This window comes from Phalaenopsis equestris, unplaced genomic scaffold, assembly GCF_001263595.1.
Source record: "Phalaenopsis equestris unplaced genomic scaffold, ASM126359v1 Scaffold000224, whole genome shotgun sequence".
Lineage (NCBI taxonomy): Eukaryota > Viridiplantae > Streptophyta > Magnoliopsida > Asparagales > Orchidaceae > Phalaenopsis > Phalaenopsis equestris.
In genome coordinates, this window is record NW_018164666.1 from 666,949 (window position 1) to 684,803 (window position 17,855).

A 17,855-nucleotide genomic window follows, 5' to 3' on the forward strand; every position below is an offset into this window, starting at 1 on the left:
CTTCACCCATCCTATCTCCCCCCCCCCCTCCCCCCCCTCTCAGAAATTTCCAATATTTGGTGAGACCTAGGAACCTTCTCAACTCCTTTAAACTCCTTGGTAAAGCCCATTCCTTCTTAGCCTCGATTTTGGACTGGATCGTTGCTGCTATTGCCTTGGTCACCATGTGGCCTAGGTACTCCACCTATAACTGTGCCAAGAAATAGTTCTTCAAGTTGGTGTATAACTAATGCTTTCTCAATGTCTCCAAGACTATCCTCAGGTGCCACACATGCTCTGTTTCTGTACGACTATATGTTAGAATGTCATTGAAGAAGACTAGGATGAATTTTCTGTGAAAAGACTGACAAACCCATTTATTAGACTGAAATGTGGCCGGAGCATTGGTGAGACCAAACAACATTACCAAGAACTTGTAATGCTCTTCATGTGTCTTGAATGCTGTTTTGTGCACATCAATTGGATTCATCTGGATCTGGTGGTATCCTGCTTTATGGTTGATTTTGCGAGAAAATGACTGAACCATAAAACTCATCTAGCAACTCATCAATCACAAGCATAAGAAAGTTTATCTAATACAATTTCCTTGTGCAAAGCTTGATAGTCCACCCAAAATTTTCAGTTACTATTATTTTTTTCACCACCGAATTGGAAGAGTGGCTCATATTGGGCATGCTAATTCCAACTTCAAATATCTGTTGGATCAACTTCTCTATCTTATCCTTATGAATTTGAGAATATCGATATGATCTTATATTGATCAGAGGGACACCTTCCTTTAAGGTAATGACGTGCTCATGCTCCCTTAATGGCGGTAATCCTCCCGGTTGCTGAAAGATGTTGGAAAATTACTGCACGAGTTGCTGGACACCTTCGGGGAATTCTTCTGACTCGGTATCTCGAATTTTCTCCATGCTTTGCAACTCCACCAAATAGCCTAACCTTGCTCCCCATAGCATCATGACCACGATTTTGAGTGAGACCATGCTTTTACATAGGTTAGCATCACCTCTCGACACAACCTTCCTATCCTCCACCTTGAACTTCTTCATTAGGGATTTTCAGTCCACCTTCTCCACAAGCGTCTGCAATTACTTCATCCTCAGAATCAAATTAGTTTTGTGCAAGTTCAAGGGATAGAAATTCTCCATCATATGTTGACCACGTAGTGTCAAGACTAATATTTTGCAAATTTCTCGACTTTTCTCTTCCTTCATTGTTTCCATGATGACCCCAAAGCTCCCTGTATCTACCAGCTCCAACCCTAGCTGATCCACGACTTGATTTGATGTGTGGCCCCACTATCCACCAACGCCACAATCGTTTGCTCCTCAATCCGTCCCTTCATCATCATAGTGTGATTCAGAGTAAATCCCGCTACTGAATTGAGGGACACCTCGCTACTTCCAAGTGCAAATGCTCCTCTTCCTCCATCGTGTTTTTGTCAAAATCTTCACTATCTATTTCCTCTTTCTCAAAAACGAACAGGACCCGAAGCACACGCTCCTTGTGGCGGTGGCCTGTGGCATACTTCTTGTCACATTGGAAATATAATCCTTTCACTCTCTTATCCTGCACTTCTGTCTCGATGAGATGCTTGAAATTGCCCCCAAATTAGGGTCCATCATTCCTCTCTTTTGGCACCTTTTTCTAAAAGAACATTGTTTCAGTTTTCAATGTCATGGCCATCGAGACACTCTTGTAGAATCCTCTCGCAGTGCCGCCTTTGCCGGTATTTTTCATTTTTTTATTATTTTCGACCATCTAGGCAAGCTGATTCATCTCCTTTATTCCCCACGATCTTAATAGTCTGAGGTTTGCTTGGAATTCGGGCTTTAGGCCCTTCAAAAAGTTTTCCTCCAGTCGCCTCGACAATAGCTCGAACCTCTCCCTGTATTATGTGACCATCCACTCTTAAGTCAAAGCATAGAATTGTTTGTGTAGGACTCCTTCCCGAATGACTCAGAAACGTTCCAATAAGTAATCCTTAAACTCCTCCCATGAATGGAACGGGTCCTCGCCTCTATCCACTAAATTATGCTAGGGTTTTTTCCTTCAAACATAACCTCACCGCCTTGCGCTTCTCTTCCCCAGTTAACCCATTTACTGTAAATTATCACTCCACACCCAATGTGCATATTTCTCTTCAAAGATCAACATCTTTAGTTTTCTCACATTTGCGTTGCCTCTCCAACTTCCTCTTCTTCCTGCGTTTCCTCTCATGTGGTTAGGGTGAAAATCCCTCCAATTTTCGTCCCTCCCCCGTCCATCATAAGTTTTTACTCCACCCCCTCTTAAAGCCCTAGTGGGAAACTCTTGATGGTAAATGTTTTCCTCCTCGTGGCTCTCTCATTCGATCTCTTTCTCCTTTGATTTGGCCACTGATTCTCTGATTAGCCCATGTTCGGTTTTGCAGTTTGAGCCATCGACAGGGTCTTGGATTGCATCTCAATGAGCCTCTTTATCATCTTCTAATGGATTTCAAATTTGTTCTTCATTCGGTTTTCCATGGAAGAAAACTTCTCGAGTCGACCCTCCATTGGCTTTCTATGGAAGAAAACCTTTCCTCTATGGTGTAAAATTTTCTTCCATCATTGATTTGATTTGCCCTACTTCTCTTTCAAACACGTTCACTTTCTTTGCTGCCATTCCTCTCTAATACGAATTTGATACGCTCCGGGACCAAAATCAGCGAAAAAAAGGCATGAATTAAGTGGGAAAACCTAAAATATGGCTAATTTTATTGATCTCCAAGCAGATCAACATGATACATGGTTGTTCTATAATTTGAGAGGTAGATCGTCTCTCCACTCTCAACCTAGAGGCCCTTAGGAACAAGACTTTGAAGGGAAAACTGCAAGTAAACATAACATAAAGCAAACCCTAGATACTTAGCCCTCATAAATACCCCCAAGATCCCCTTGAATTTCCCCATCCCCCAAAACTCCCTCTAATTCTCCTTCTCTTGTACAAGATTAAGGGCTGCATGGGTTCCATCCAACCGCTGGAATCATCCTCGGCTGCTCCTAGGGTTTCTGCCCTTCCTAGGTTGGGCATGCTGGATCTGGCTAGTAAAGAAGTCTCTCCTGGACCGGTGCGTGTGTAGATCCCCGCAGAGTCGGCGTTCCTGGCAGAGCCGGTGTATCACTGATCTCATGAACAGTTGAAGAAGTTTGCAAGAAGCATTGGGACCCCAAAGTTCACTCGAACGTCAAAGCTCGAATATGTTGGTAGTTGTTGACCGTATACCTAAATACTGCCACGGATAGTTTTTTCTTCGTAGGCATGCAAGTACAAATTCAACTGTTAGATTACTAAAAATTCAAAATACGATTTCAAAATTTAAATTTCCAGACAAAATGACCGATAAAACACAAACATTTTGTTTTCCTGCGACATTAATCTTGGTCTTGCATCAATTATAATAGTGAAACCTACATCTGCAATCATCTATTTCCCTTTCGTAAGTTGTTTTTTTCTCCTTTTTAATGAAGACTTGTATCTGCAATGAGAAATTCTTATTGATATCTGTCGACAGGTTTGTATGTCAGGATCTCCAAGGATCGACCATAATGTCAGTCCAACTCAAAATGATCAATGCAATCTAAATATTTTGTTTTCCCGACAACTATAAACTTTGAGTTCAGAATCAATTATCTTTTTTAATCCACCTGCATTTGCAATTAGATGAATCCATCATTCTTTTTTCATAATATGCTATTTTCTGCTTGTAAGAATTACATCTCCAATGAGCAATTTTCTTTCAGTCATCTGCTGATAATTTTGTTTATTAGGATCTCCTAACAAAACTTCATATAGGTTCAAGTAGCTGAGGTTTAAAAACTCTAGAAGCAGCTTGCTCTCGTCCACATTATTAAGTGTAATCATAGAATTTAGATAATGAAATCAAATTGCATGATAGATGCCATATTGCGAATAACTGGGTGCACTCTTTGCATTAATTTTTTGATTGTTAGTTCTGATTAACATTTCGACTATTCAAATATTGCAGTTGGCCATGACTTGGGACCAAGCTTGCGTGAAGTTTGTGCTGCTAATAGGGCTGACGAGAAGCAGGTATCTATCGGTGCGGTTCATTCTTTTAATTTCTAAATTTAAGAAGTTACTAAAATAGTTCTAATACTTTTGTAGCAAATAAAAGCACTGCTCCAAGGTGCAGGAACTTCAATGTGTCCAGACCAGTCCGACTGGTTTGGTGATGGTGTTGGCGCTCATTCTCGAAGTGCTGATCGATCTGTACTTTCTAAATTTTTACAAGCTCATCCTGCGGACTATTCAACCATAAAATTACAGGTAGAATAGTCGATCTAGTTTTTTTTCCTCTTATCATCATATAATATAATTTCATGCCAAAAACCTCCCTTTTAAGATGTTTATGGTGATCTTATCGAAGGTGTCATCATGCCAGTACATTAATTGTTTCGAATAATTTTTTATTTGAAATTAATTTATTTTTTTAGTTTAATGGGTATTCATTCATTCAGAGTGGTTTTGTTGACATCTTTTTTTTTTTTTTTTGTTGGTTTCTGTAGTATTATTGAGTGAGTTTTCCCCTGCTATTTCTTCACTAGCAAGAATGTAAACTTTACCAAGCACATGAACCTAAGTTTATAATCTAATTTGAGATACACATGCAGTTGTCAAGCCTTATAGTTATTTTATTATATTTTTAAATTAATAAATTCAATTATAAATTATCTATTTTTAAATATAATATTGTTTTAATCTGTTTATTAGAAAAATGTTTCAACTAAATTCCATAAAAAATGTGAGGTTTAGTCTATAGTGTTGCAATTTCTAATAAAACAATTACTTTGCATACAAAGTTCTAAGATTTATGAGGTACGCCATGAAATTTAATTCTTAATTAGACCAAGGTTTAAAGTTGCAGTATTAATTATTGAGCAATTTTTTGTTGGAGTGGCAAGATGCATACCTGGAAGCATTTTGAGGTTGGAGTGACAAAATTAACAAAGTCTGCAAAATATGAAGTTTTATACTAGCATCAACATTGAAATAAAAAGTAACATATTAATATTAAATCATGAATTAAGAACTATGACACTAACTTCTAAGTAAGAATTTAACTAGTTAAAATAAATTCAAAATAGGACCAGTTTCTACCAAGTTCAACATCGATTCAAATTTTGTCAAACAAGGTTCTAATTTTTTTTGTAACTAGTTTAGAATTGGGTGTGAAGTAAGTCGACATTGAAGGGGGTTGAAGCATTCAACGACCAACTTAGTAAAATGCCGAAGAATATCAATGTCGACTTACTTCACACCCAATTCTAAACTGCTGGCCAACCCTTCCCAAGGAAAGTCATTCCGATAGGCCTTCTTTGCAAGCTTACCCACATGGCTTCATTGTGGATCCTTCCCGCTGGGTTTGGCGCCTGTTTCCCAGATTTTATGCAGCCTGGCTCCTAGATTTTCTGCAGATTTTCTACACTTTACTTGATATCCAACAGTCACGTAGATTTTTTTTGCAATCCAACTTCTACATTTCCTGCATCTTTCCTGTTGCTTTCTCGCATATTTCCTGCATTTTTCCTGCATCTTTTTTGCAGCCTTTTTTGCAACCTCCCTAAAAACTTCCTGCAACTTTCTTGCATCTTTCCTGCAACTTCCTTGCATCTTTCCTGTAGCATTCTTGTATTTCCTGCACTTTTTTGTCAGCCGGTGACTTAAAAACCCATCAATGTCTCAGAATCTCAGCCACATTTCTTTTGGCTTAAGCCGGAATCATCTCAAATCATGCTCAGCCCTCGTCCATGCCACTTTGGACCGATCACTCCACTTGTGTGTTCTGTCACAAACCCAACCAAACTGGGGACAACTGTTGAAAATTTCACAGTAAACCGACATACAAAAAACCTTTGGCCAAAGAGCCTCACGACAACGTTTGATTCTATCATGGTTCATCCAAATTGGACCCATAACATCCCAGAATCCTACAAATATTTGAGAAACCAGATGAAGCAATTGATCAAGCTATGTAGAGCCCATCAAGTCTCTACGGGTCCGTCAATCTCCCACGTCCGACAAGGTACTCATCTTATGGCTTTCACGGTTCATTCCGCCTCTAGCCCAGAGATTATTGATTCAGGTGTCACGTATCATATGATTAGATGCTCACAAGTTTTCTCGACTTACTATCCGTGCTCTGGAAAGAATACCATCTAAATTGTCGATGACTTCTATGGTTCCATTTCTGGTAAAGGGTTGGTTGTTCTAACAACCGATCTAACTCTTGAGACTGTTTTACATATTCTATAGTTGTAATGTAACTTGTTATCTGTCAGTAAGTTCACGAAGGAATTGATTACGTTGCTAATTTCTCTTATGATGGTTATGTTTTTCAGGATCATCTTTCAGGGAGAATGATTGGAAGTGCTAAGAGAGTAGCCAGACTCCATTACTTCCAAGAGCAGCATGGAGAGTGAGGACACACCTCTCAAGATTTGTAGTTTATCTCGAGTCATTGAATGTTCCATTATGTTGTTGCATTGTTATTTAGGTTATCATAGTTTCCAATATTTAAAAAATTTATATCCTTTGATGTTTTCTAATAAAATTTTTTCTAAATTCAATTGTGAGTCTTGGCAGTTAGTCAAACATCATTGTGTAAATTACTCACTCCACACTTACAGTTCTTCCGCTCATTTCTCTATCATTCACAATGACTTATGGGGACCCACTTGCACTCTCAGCTATATCAATAAGCTGTGGTTTCTGAATTTGATTGATGCCATACTCAAATGACGTGGGTCTACATTTTAAAAGACAAATCGGAGGTTGCTGTCACTTTCCAAAACTTCTACACATTCATTTTAACTCATTTCAAAACTCTTATCTAGGTCTTTCAGATCGACAACAGCCGTGAGTTTTTCAACTCTATTTTGGGTGAATTCTTGGTGAGTAAGGGCATCCTCCACCATAGCTCATACCATAGCTCATGTACGCTCATGTACGAACACTCTTCAACAAATTGGGGTGGCAAAGAGGAAAACTGTCACCTCATTGACGTTGCTTGCTCTATTATGTTTCAATCCAATGTCTCGAAACAATTTTGGAATGATGTCATTCTCACTGCCGCCTATCTCATAAATAGAGTCCATTCTAAAATTCACAATTTCAAACCCCCCTTACCGTCTTGATGTCTTGCTTCTCCGTCAATCGGGTTTTCTTCACCTTAGACACTAAGATTTTTGGGTGCTCTGTTTTTGTTCGGAACACTGCCCCAATCAGAGTAAACTTGATCCCAGATCCATAAAATATATCTTCCTTTGGTAATCTGCCACTCAAAAGGGGTATGTGTGTTTTGATCCTACCACTAACAAAATCTATGTGAGTGCTGATGGCTTTTCTTTAAAAGTGTTCCCTATTTTTCTATCTTGGCCTCGAGTGAGAGGGAGTTTGGGCTCTTAGACACTGTCGCTTATTCTACTCCTATGGATGTTCACCTCGTTCTTGTCGCTGGGAGTCCCCTGTTCCGATGAGTGCACAATCCAATTAGTCTTCTGATTCAGTAAGTGCACCATCTCGTCCCTCTATTTGTGTCTACACTCGTTGCACCTATTTCAATGCTTCTACTCTGGAACTCTCTACCTCCTTACAAGACTCTGACTCTACTCTAGGCGACATCCTCAACACCTCCCCTCATTCGGGCGACATCTTCAATGCGTCCCCTCCGAATGAGGAGGTGAGTTCTCCGAGTAAGGTATGCAATCTGACATACTCCCTTTACCCTTTACCCTAAACCCTTCCCCTGAAAGGAACGTAATTGTTTTAAAGTTTTAGGGGGAGGCATTACTAAGATAGCTTTAATCTTTTCAGGGTCGATCTCAATTCCCCGATGACGAACAACAAATCCAAGGAACTTCCCAGAAGTGACACCAAATGCGCACTTTAGGGGATTCATCTTGAGATTATATTATTGTAATCGTTCAAAAACGGTCCTCAAATCATACAAATGATCTAATTTTTGCTTGCTTTTGATGACTAAATCATCTACATAGCATTATACAAAATATGTCTCGTTCCGCAATTTATCATCGATCTACACAGCATTTGCTATTGCCCTTAAGGACCATTAGATCCCGGCTACTATTGAGGTTGCTCTTGTTGACCTAGTCGGGAAAACGACAATAATCGGATGAATCTTCAGTGGAACTATACATGGGATGTCGTTGATCTTCCTCAGGGTAAGAAAATTGTGTGGTGTTGATGGATTTTTAGCACGAAGTTCAACTCTGATTGGTTCTTTGAACGCAACAAAACACGACTGGTTGCCAAAGGGTACTTACAAATCTACGAAATTGACTATGAGGAGACATTTGCTCAAGTGACTAAGTTAAACATTATTTGGGTCCTATTGTCAATTGTGGTAAATCTATATTGACCTTTATTCAAGAATGCGTTCTTGAATGGAGAGCTTACAGAAAATGTATACACGTCTCACCCTTCGGACTTTGACTTCACTGCCTCCTGGGGGCAAGTGTGAAGGCTATGAAAGTTTCTCTATGGGTTAAAGCAGTCCCCAAGGGCCTGGTTCGACAAGTTCACAAAGATTATTGTGGGCAATTGTTTCACTTATGCTCAATCAGATCACACTCTCATCTTTCGAAATTTTTTCAATGGCCAGATAACTATTCTTATTGACTATGTTGACGATATTGTTCTCACAGGTAACGATCTCGTAGCATTGAAGACTTTGAAAGACATTATTTCTAAGTACTTTTCAATGAAGAACTTGGAATCTCTCTGGTACTTCTTAGGCATGTAAGTAACTCGATCTTCTTGGGACATTTGCTCATCTCAGCGTAAATATGTGATTGATCTCTTGACAGAGAACAAATTTTTTTCTATGCAAAGCCGTGACTGTCCTTATGGATCCCAATGAAAAATTATCTGACATTCCAATGTTGTGCTTGTCAAAAAGACTCACTACCAGCGCCTTGTGAAGAAACTTATCTACCTCATTGATACTCGCCTCGACGTATGCCACGCAGTTGGTATAATGAGTGAATTTATGCATGACCCTTATGAGCACCATCTTCAAGCTGTCCACCAGATTGTTTAATATTTAAAAAGTACAATGGGCTTGGGTTGATTTTCTCTCGTCACATCTCTCAGTCTGTTGCTGTCTGTGGTTACCCTGAACGTACAAATCCAGCTTAATGGAAGGTACACATGTGACTCTCTGGTTATGCATCATCCTTCTTGAAATTTGCATGCTAACTTCCGTCTCTCTGCAGCTGTTATGTGATAATAAGATCGTCATCAGCATTGCTCACAATCCAATCGAACATGATCGTACCAAACATGTGGGGATTGACAGACAATTAAGGAAAAAATTGAGTATAGAGGAATTTGTGTTTGTTTTGTGCCCTTTTGTGGTCAACTAATAGATATCCTTATCAAAATTATCACTCGTCTTTTGTTCGATGACTTCAAATCCAAGTTGAAGATGACTAATATCTATGCTTCAACTTGAGAGGGAGTATTAGATTTATAACAATAATCCCTAGCCATTCTTACTTATTATGAGTTTTTATTTCCTCATTATATATTTCCTATTTACTTTATTCTGTGTTATTTCTTTTCTATTTGTGTTATTCTTTTTTATTTCTTTCTTTTGTTGTGTCTATTGTATTGGGTTTAAATAACCCACATTCTATCAATAAAATTATGTTGCTCTATTCCACAATACCAACATTTGTGGTTATCATGTGGGCAAGGTACCATGTTTGGTCCCTCCCACACAATCTATCTGTGTCATTCTTTCTAATTAATATATTATCCTTCGGACATTCTAATATATATATAAATATATATATATATTTCGGCTTCGGGATTTACTTGCGTCGCCTCGCGTTGCGTTCGCGTCTCGTCTGTGACAGAGCCACTCGACACTAAGCCTGCGTCTCGTCTGCGATAGAGCAGCTTGACACCTGCGTCCTGCTTCTGCCTGCTTCTCGTCTGCGACAGAGCCGCTCAACAGCTTCTTCTTGCGTCTCGTCTGTGACAGAGCCGTTCGACACCTTTCTGCTTTTGCTGCGTCTCGTCTGCTACAGAGCTGCTAAACCGCTCGACACCTTCCTGCTTTTGCTGCGTCTCCTCTGCGACAGAGCCGCCCGGTCTGCTCGGCTCTGCCTCTGCCATTTTCCTTTGCTGTCTGCGACAGAGCCCTCCGAGCCGTCCGACACTCGTGCAACTTCTCATTATGCTGCAGGTTGGCACTGACTGCGGTAATGACTTCAGGGCTTTCTTACGCCACCGCCCTCGCCGGTGATAACCCCGCCAAACCCTCTTATGCTATAGTGGTTCACAAACGCAGCTCTCCTTTTCACCTCGCAGATAGTGTGGGATTCCCATAGATTTATCATGATTCTGTTGTAGGAAATGACGATTGCAATCTTATAAAAAAAGTACAGAAAAAGACGGGCAAACTAACAATTTTCTTTTCCGACGTTGAAATTTCAACCAGGAAAATACAAATTTACACAAGTTGGAAAGTTCCAATTAGGTTGCCCTAAAATGGAGCTCATCAGAAAAATTTTTGAAGATTTCAAACTGGTTGGGGATTGACAAGTGGGTCATTTCGACGGAAGGTATGTTATAATACAACTGAGCACAAAAGATGATTACACGAGGATTTTCTTAAAGAAATTGATCACAATTGAGGGCAAACATATGAAATTGCTCAAATGAACCTCCAATTTTGATTCCAGTCAAGAACCCCCAATTGCATCTATCTGGTTCTCATTACCTGAACTCAAACTTTATTTCTTTGACCTACCTATCTTATATGCAATTGAAGCTATCCTTGGAAATCTTTTGCTGGTAGACTTACCTACAATTCATTTCTCAAGGCTCTCTATTGCAAGGATTTTGATTAACGTGATATTACACTACCAGAGGTAGAAGAAGTCTGGTTTGGATTTGCTCACAATGGTTATTGACAAAAAATCATAATGGAACAAAAACCATTCTACTGTAAGCACTACAAGATGTTTGGACACCCGCAGGGGAAATATTTTAGATTGCACCCACAGTTGAGAACCAATAGTCAAAAGCAAGAACATACTATTAGTGCATCCCATGTGCCTGAACGCGCTCCCAGCAAACCTGAGGACAACCAACCTGAGGAGAGAATCACCACAAGACAGGAGTTTGTGTCTGCCCCTGGGATCCCTTCTCATAACCATACTACAACGAATAATGTTTGAACTGAAAATCAGGATTGTCCCGCAACTCCTATTCATGAAGCATCAGGTGCAGAGGTAACAATTCACACTTCACATACACTGGAATCTATCGTGAACCTATCGCGGGGGCAACGACTGTCTTTCCTCCTGCTGCGTTTCTAACATCAAATCAGATCGAGGATCACATGAGCCAGTCTTCAGATGAATGACAGGTTTACACTTCTCGGCAGAAGAAGAAGGCTGGGGGCTAACTCCAACTTGGAAACTTAATGGATGATACTTTGGTGACTCCTGACAATGTCACGACTCTTCAAAGTTTGTTATCTGGTCCCGCTCCTAAAACTAGAGGAAGAGGCAAGACTAAACTGACTCTTTCCTAGCTACTTGTTTTCTGCGTGTTTTAAATTTGTTTTACATTTTATTGAGTCTATTTATATCTTTTTGTTGGGGTATTACTGTACCTGTATCGTTTGGTAGGGTGCCTCTTTTTGGTATTCTCATACAGCCTTAATGTATCCTTTTCTATTTCAATAAAATTAGCCCTTGGGCTTTTCATAATATATATATATATATATATATGTATTAGTCCGTAGAAAAATTTGGATTTTTTAAAAAAAATATTCTTAATTTTTTCATAAGGTTTGAAAAATGGGTATAAAATTTGAGGACTTTTTAAATTAATTTTTTCCTTAAAAATTTGAGTTTTACAATGGGTATGTGTTTTAATAACCTTTTTTTTTTTTTTTTTTTGAGATAACACTTTTGACTGGTTGCTTGTGGGCATTTTTTGTCTATGTTTTGTTATTTTTGTTACCATGGCAATCATCTTACTTTCCTTGTCACAGGAAATGATACGCTTGATGAGGCAAAGACATTTCCCTGCTGCATTTAAGTGTTACCATAACTTACACAAGATAGATTCCATATCAAAGGATCATCTTTACTATAAGATGGTCATCCATGTGCACAGTGATTCCGCCTTTCGAAGATATCAGCAGGAAATGAGGTCGGTTGAGGTTAGTTTGAGCAATGTTGTTCTTTACTCATTGGAAGTAACTTTGGGGGACGTTTTCTTGAAAAATTTCTTGATTACAGGCGGAACCGAGGTTTATGGCCCCTTTATAGAGGTATCATGCTTTATGCTAATTTGACACACATTTTCAATCATATATATATTTTTTGTTTTTGTCATTAAACCCTTCCATTAATGTTGTGTTCGCGTATACACCACTTTATAACCCATGTCTTTTCTCCTAATATTCTTATTTTTTTTTCTCTGGCAGGTTTTTTTGTCGACATTGATTTATTTAAATTACAGAAGGATATGGCTTCTGAACTAGCAAAGGAGAGCACTGCTCTGGTAAAGAATTTGACTAGTAGTTGTGCTTCAAAAATAGAAACAGATGGTCTAGCTGATGAGGATGAAAATTTGATGATCAAATTGAAATTTCTCACATACAAGGTATATGGCAACTTATTAATTGCTTGTTTCCACTGATATAAATATGCACTTATGACAACTACTTCTACTGCTGCATTGTATCATTTATCTATTTACAATGAAATATTTTGTTTCAAGTTTCAATTCTGACTTTTTTTTTTAATCACCGCACTTTATTATTTGCGGATTAGAAAAAAATTTTTTTTTTTTTTTTTTGGTTTTTTTATAATTTTTGGAACTGCAGTGTGTGTTTTGGCAATTAAAAGTTATGATTGATAAGTGAGAATGTTGTAAACGTTTCCAACTATAATACTATAATGGAGAAATTGATCTAACCAAGAGCAAGAAACATGAGTAGATTGAAAGAGACATTTCATTAATTATGAAAAAATTGGGGTTAGTGGAGATTTGTACACCCAAAATTGTGAATTTTTGCACCAAAAAATTCAGGGAATCACTCACCCGTTGTTTCTGGTTGTCACCCCAATTGGAGGAATGACTCACTTTGTCCTTAAGTTGTTTTTCAAAATCATTCCATATTTATGCAATTTATAGTAACATACATGTTCTCTTGGACAATTAGAGGAGGTTGTTAATTGGTAGTTATATTGCAAGATCCTGAACCATAAATGCTTGCTGATGCTGTTTGAGATGCTATATCGGTGAACCGAGCACCAACATTGGAGCGACAAGTCACGCTGGTGTGGGGTGTCTTATTTACCTGGACCGATTCGATCAAGGGTTATTGAGGGCCGGCCAACACTCAAGTTTTGGGAGTGCCGCATCTTATTAGGAGAGGACCTACTCTTAATTATATACAAATACATATTTTCTTTTGTTGGTGTTTCAAATTTACTTTTTATGTGACTTGATTTGGGACAACCATTGACATTTTTTTCTCCCTCTATGAGAGGCGTCCTAGGGTTTCAAGTGGTGCTCTTGTTGTATCGTGGTCTTGAGATGGTGTTTATTCTTCCCGTACTTGTCCCCCATCCTTTCTTGCATCGCTTCTACATTCCCTTCATTATTTTCCTGCTACCATTGCCCAGAAACCTGCTATTTTTTGTGTCCAACCCGCTGCCGCCACCCATGGAAAATAGGTTGTTGAAGTTAAAAAATAAATTATTATAAAAATTATTAATGTTATTAATTAATTTTAATTAAACTTAAAATAAATTTAATTAATACTAACTCACTGTATAACTTCCCTCACAGTATAACTTCTCCCCTGTGTGAACCCCACGTTCAATTAATAACCATTCCCTCCTCTTTCTTAAAGAGAAAAGGAATCACACACAGAGAATAGAAGTCTGCTCTCTTTCGCACGTCTCTCCATCTGGTTCCCATTTTTCGTGTTTGAACTTAAGGAAGCCTTCATCTCCACTGTTTCCCTTTCGGTTCGTCCCCTTCCTCCAGTTCGAGACCTGCAAGAAGGCTGTAACCACACGACTATCACCTTCCCTCTTCTTCGATTTCATAGCAAATGACGGGATCGTCGCTTGCAAAGATTTCCATAACAACTGCAACATCTTCGACTTCATGAAGCCCTCTCCCTGCGCCAACGCCACACCTACCCAGTTTGCATGTAGGAATGTCGCATTTCTATCTTCCTCTCTATTTCATTGTTCCAGATCATGCTCTCCTCTGCTGCTCCACATGACAGAGCCGCGATCCACTTATTATCCCCCTTCAAACCATAACGCCTTCGACTCATGCAAGATGCGATCCTATATCTAGCCGCAGAAGCTCACATTTTTGTTTTTCACTTGAAATGCAATTGCGGTTAGAGCTAGTCAAGAAGGTAACGACGGGATCACATCGTTTTGAGGCCTCTGAAACTCCCCGTACCGAAATCCTCTGCTACTACACGTGACTAGAGCCGCTCAATCCGCCTGCTCCACAACTTCCTCTTGCGTCTCCCCTATTTGTTTTTCTCTCTTGTACGCAGAAACCTCACAATCCCTGCTCCACTAACGTTGCTTCCTTCGCTCGAATGCCTCATTGCGCTGAACTTTGTGCGATCCTCTCTGGCCTAACCCAAACCCGAAGGCTTCCTATTTTAATCGAAGCCCGCAACCGTTGCTTCCTTGCCATTCCATAGAAGCTCAAATCGATCCCCCCCTGGACTTCCTATTCGAGCCTGAGCACTAAGCCGATCACTCTTCCCAAGCCATTAACACCGAACCCAAGCCCTTCTCTACTTTACTGCTCATACTTTATATTTTATATCCCTAAAAAAGGAAAAGAAAATAAAAAAATCTGTGTTGTATTTATTTTTCATTTTATTTTATTTCGTTGTTTAATCGTTGTCACTTTAAATTTGCGATCGTCATCACTCATCTCACTTGAAAAGGCATAACAAAATGAGCAATAGGGTCATTCCTAAAATATTCATTTGTGGAAGCTCGAGTACCCGTCCTCGGAGTTTACCGTTATGGAAAATTGTGGACTCGTTTGAAATTTTTTTATAAAATTAGGGGTTTTAAATACTTGTCACGGAAATTGCAAGTGCGAGTTCTTGGGAATACTTATCATTCAGAGAATGTAAAGTACCGCTTGGGAAAATCTTGCTTGTGATTTGACCCATTTTTCAGGTATATTGAAGGCCTTTAATATCTTTTAAAATCGTGGGTTAATTACATATATTTAATCCCCAGCCGTAGTGTCTCACGACATTGACCATGATTCTTTCAAGATAATTGGGAAAACTAGCATTCTCTCGATGCCTTCTAATGGGGTTGATGTCGGGAGTCTTCCAGAAGTTTAGGTGTTTTGGATTTGTAAGTTAACTTAAAGTTTTGGACTTTTTGAACTTATAAAGTAATATAAAATGTAGATCATTTGAATTTAAAAATAATTTGAACATGGAATTTTAAATTTTAGGCTCTTGGGGTTTAAAATATTTGGAAATCTGGGTTTTTAATATTTAAGCTATTGGGGCTTAAAATTATTTTAAATTTGAGATTTTAAAATTTTAGGCTCTTTGGGTTCAAATTATCTAAAATTTGAATTTTTACTTTTTTAGCTTTTAGGGTCTCAAAATATTTGGAATTTGGGTTTTAAAATTTGGGCTCTTAGTGTGTGAAAAATGGTTCAAACATCATGCTTTTGTAATTTGAAAATTTACTGCCGAATTCACAATACACCTGTTAGCGAACAAAAGATGATCCCTTTTAAATCCCAAAGATGTAAACATTGCATGCACTTCAACAAAATAAAATGAAAATAAAGTTTTGTAGTTTCAATTGGCTTTAAAGTCTTCAAAGCTTATACAAACTCTGTTTGTTTCTCAAGATCGAATGTAATGTATCAAAATTTGTATGAATACTTTAATAACATCTTTCTGATCAGGTGTAGTGTGAGAGGGAAGGTATGCAACCTTATTTTTGATAAGCAATGTTTGAAAGATGCTAGACTTGGCCACTCTTTAGCATTCTCAACCCTATTCATTGACCTGGTTGAAGGGACATGAGATACACATGGATCAGTGATGTTTGGAAGAGTTTTTTGTCGGGGAACAGTTGTAGGATCATGTATAGTGTGATGTTGTGCCCATTGATGCCTATCAAATTCTGTTGGAGAGATTGCAACAGTTTGATTGCGGGACTCAACATGATGACTTCAAAAGCACCTACTCATTCACAAATGAGGATAAGCGCATAGTTCTTTTGCCCATCAGGGAGTTAGGAGGAGCTAACACTCCCATTGAAGAGGTGACCGTGGTCCCATTTGCCATCTTTGTACTGCTAGTTTGGGAGGCCCCAGCGGCAAATGCCTTAGTCATCCTACTGAATACTGAGGAGATTAAGTCATTAGAGATGATGCATCAACTGCTAGCATACTTTCAGTATTTAATGACCGACAACTTGAGGGACTACCACTTAGAGTCATTCCAAATGTTATAAATCTTATCCCTGGATCGGTTTACCTAACATACTTGCTTACAAATTAAGAGCAGTTGGGTATGATGAGTTGCAATGACAGACACAAGTCCTTATTACTAGAGGGTTGGTGAGGGAGAACAATAGTCCATGTGCTGTTCCTGCTTTGATGGGGCCTAAGAAGAATGATTCGTGGAGGATGTGCATTAATAGTCGAGCTATTACTAAAAACACTATCAAGTACATATTTATTGTACCTAGCATGAATGATTTACTCGATCAGTTGCATGGAGCTGTCATCTTTCCCAAGATTGGCCTATACCGCGGATGTTGCCTGATTATGATGAGGTTAGAAAATGAATAAATGACTACATTCAAGATCAGAGATGAGTTGTATGACTGGACAATCATGCATTTTGGACTATGCAATGCACTTAACACTTTCATGAGGTTGATGAATTGGGTGTTTAGGGCATACATTTGCAAGTTCATAGTTGTGTACTATGCTGACATCCCAATCTACATCAGATTTGAGGAACACTTGCAGCATATGAGGCTGGCCTTTAAGATTCTTTTATTGGAGAAGCTATATGCCCGCCCAAAGAAGAAGCTATGTGTCCACTCCAAGAATTGTCACTTCATGACCACACATGTATATTTTTTGGGTTATATTTTGTTCGGTGTAGACATTCAGATGGACTCTATGAAGATAGAGGCTTTTGTGAGTTGGACACCCCAATAGTCATTTATAGAGCTGAGACAGTATTTGGGGCTGATATCCTTTTATAGGAGATTCATCATGAGTTTCAACACCATTACAACTCCTCTAACAGAGCTCTTGAAAGGAGATAAGTTTCAATGGATTGAGGTTCTTAGTCTAGCTTTGATATCTTGAAGAAGAATGTGACTCAAACCTCATCGTTAGCACTGTTAGATTCCAGTCAATTGTTTGTGGTGGAATGTGATTCTTTTAATGTGGGGATTAGAACAGTGTTGAGCCGGGAAGGGCATCACACAGTCTTCCTTATTAAGAAGTTGAGTGACTCCGGGATGAAGTATTTGACATGATAAGGAATTCTATGCTATTGTGAGAACTCTTCGTCATTGGAGTCATTACCTGCTGACTCGTGAGTTTCCCTTATTCACAGTTCATGAGGCTATGATGTTCTTGAACAGTCAGAGCAAGCTAAAGGGCAGACATACTTCCTGGGTTGACTTCTTGCTTCATTTCAATTTGTTCTTAAGAACAAGGCAGGGTGTTAGAAGTGAGTAGTTGATGCCTTCAACCAACACCACTTA

The 17,855-nt window shown here is 38.9% G+C and overlaps 1 protein-coding gene across 1 annotated transcript in view; it reads left to right on the forward strand.

The window, feature by feature from the left end:
- Window positions 1-17,855, forward strand: part of LOC110023611 (tRNA ligase 1) — a 146,469-nt gene that overhangs the window by 54,032 nt on the left and 74,582 nt on the right. The window contains 5 exon segments of the mRNA XM_020723101.1: window positions 4,013-4,077; window positions 4,153-4,314; window positions 12,080-12,240; window positions 12,330-12,361; window positions 12,518-12,696. Coding sequence (XP_020578760.1) covers window positions 4,013-4,077; window positions 4,153-4,314; window positions 12,080-12,240; window positions 12,330-12,361; window positions 12,518-12,696 — 599 coding nt within the window.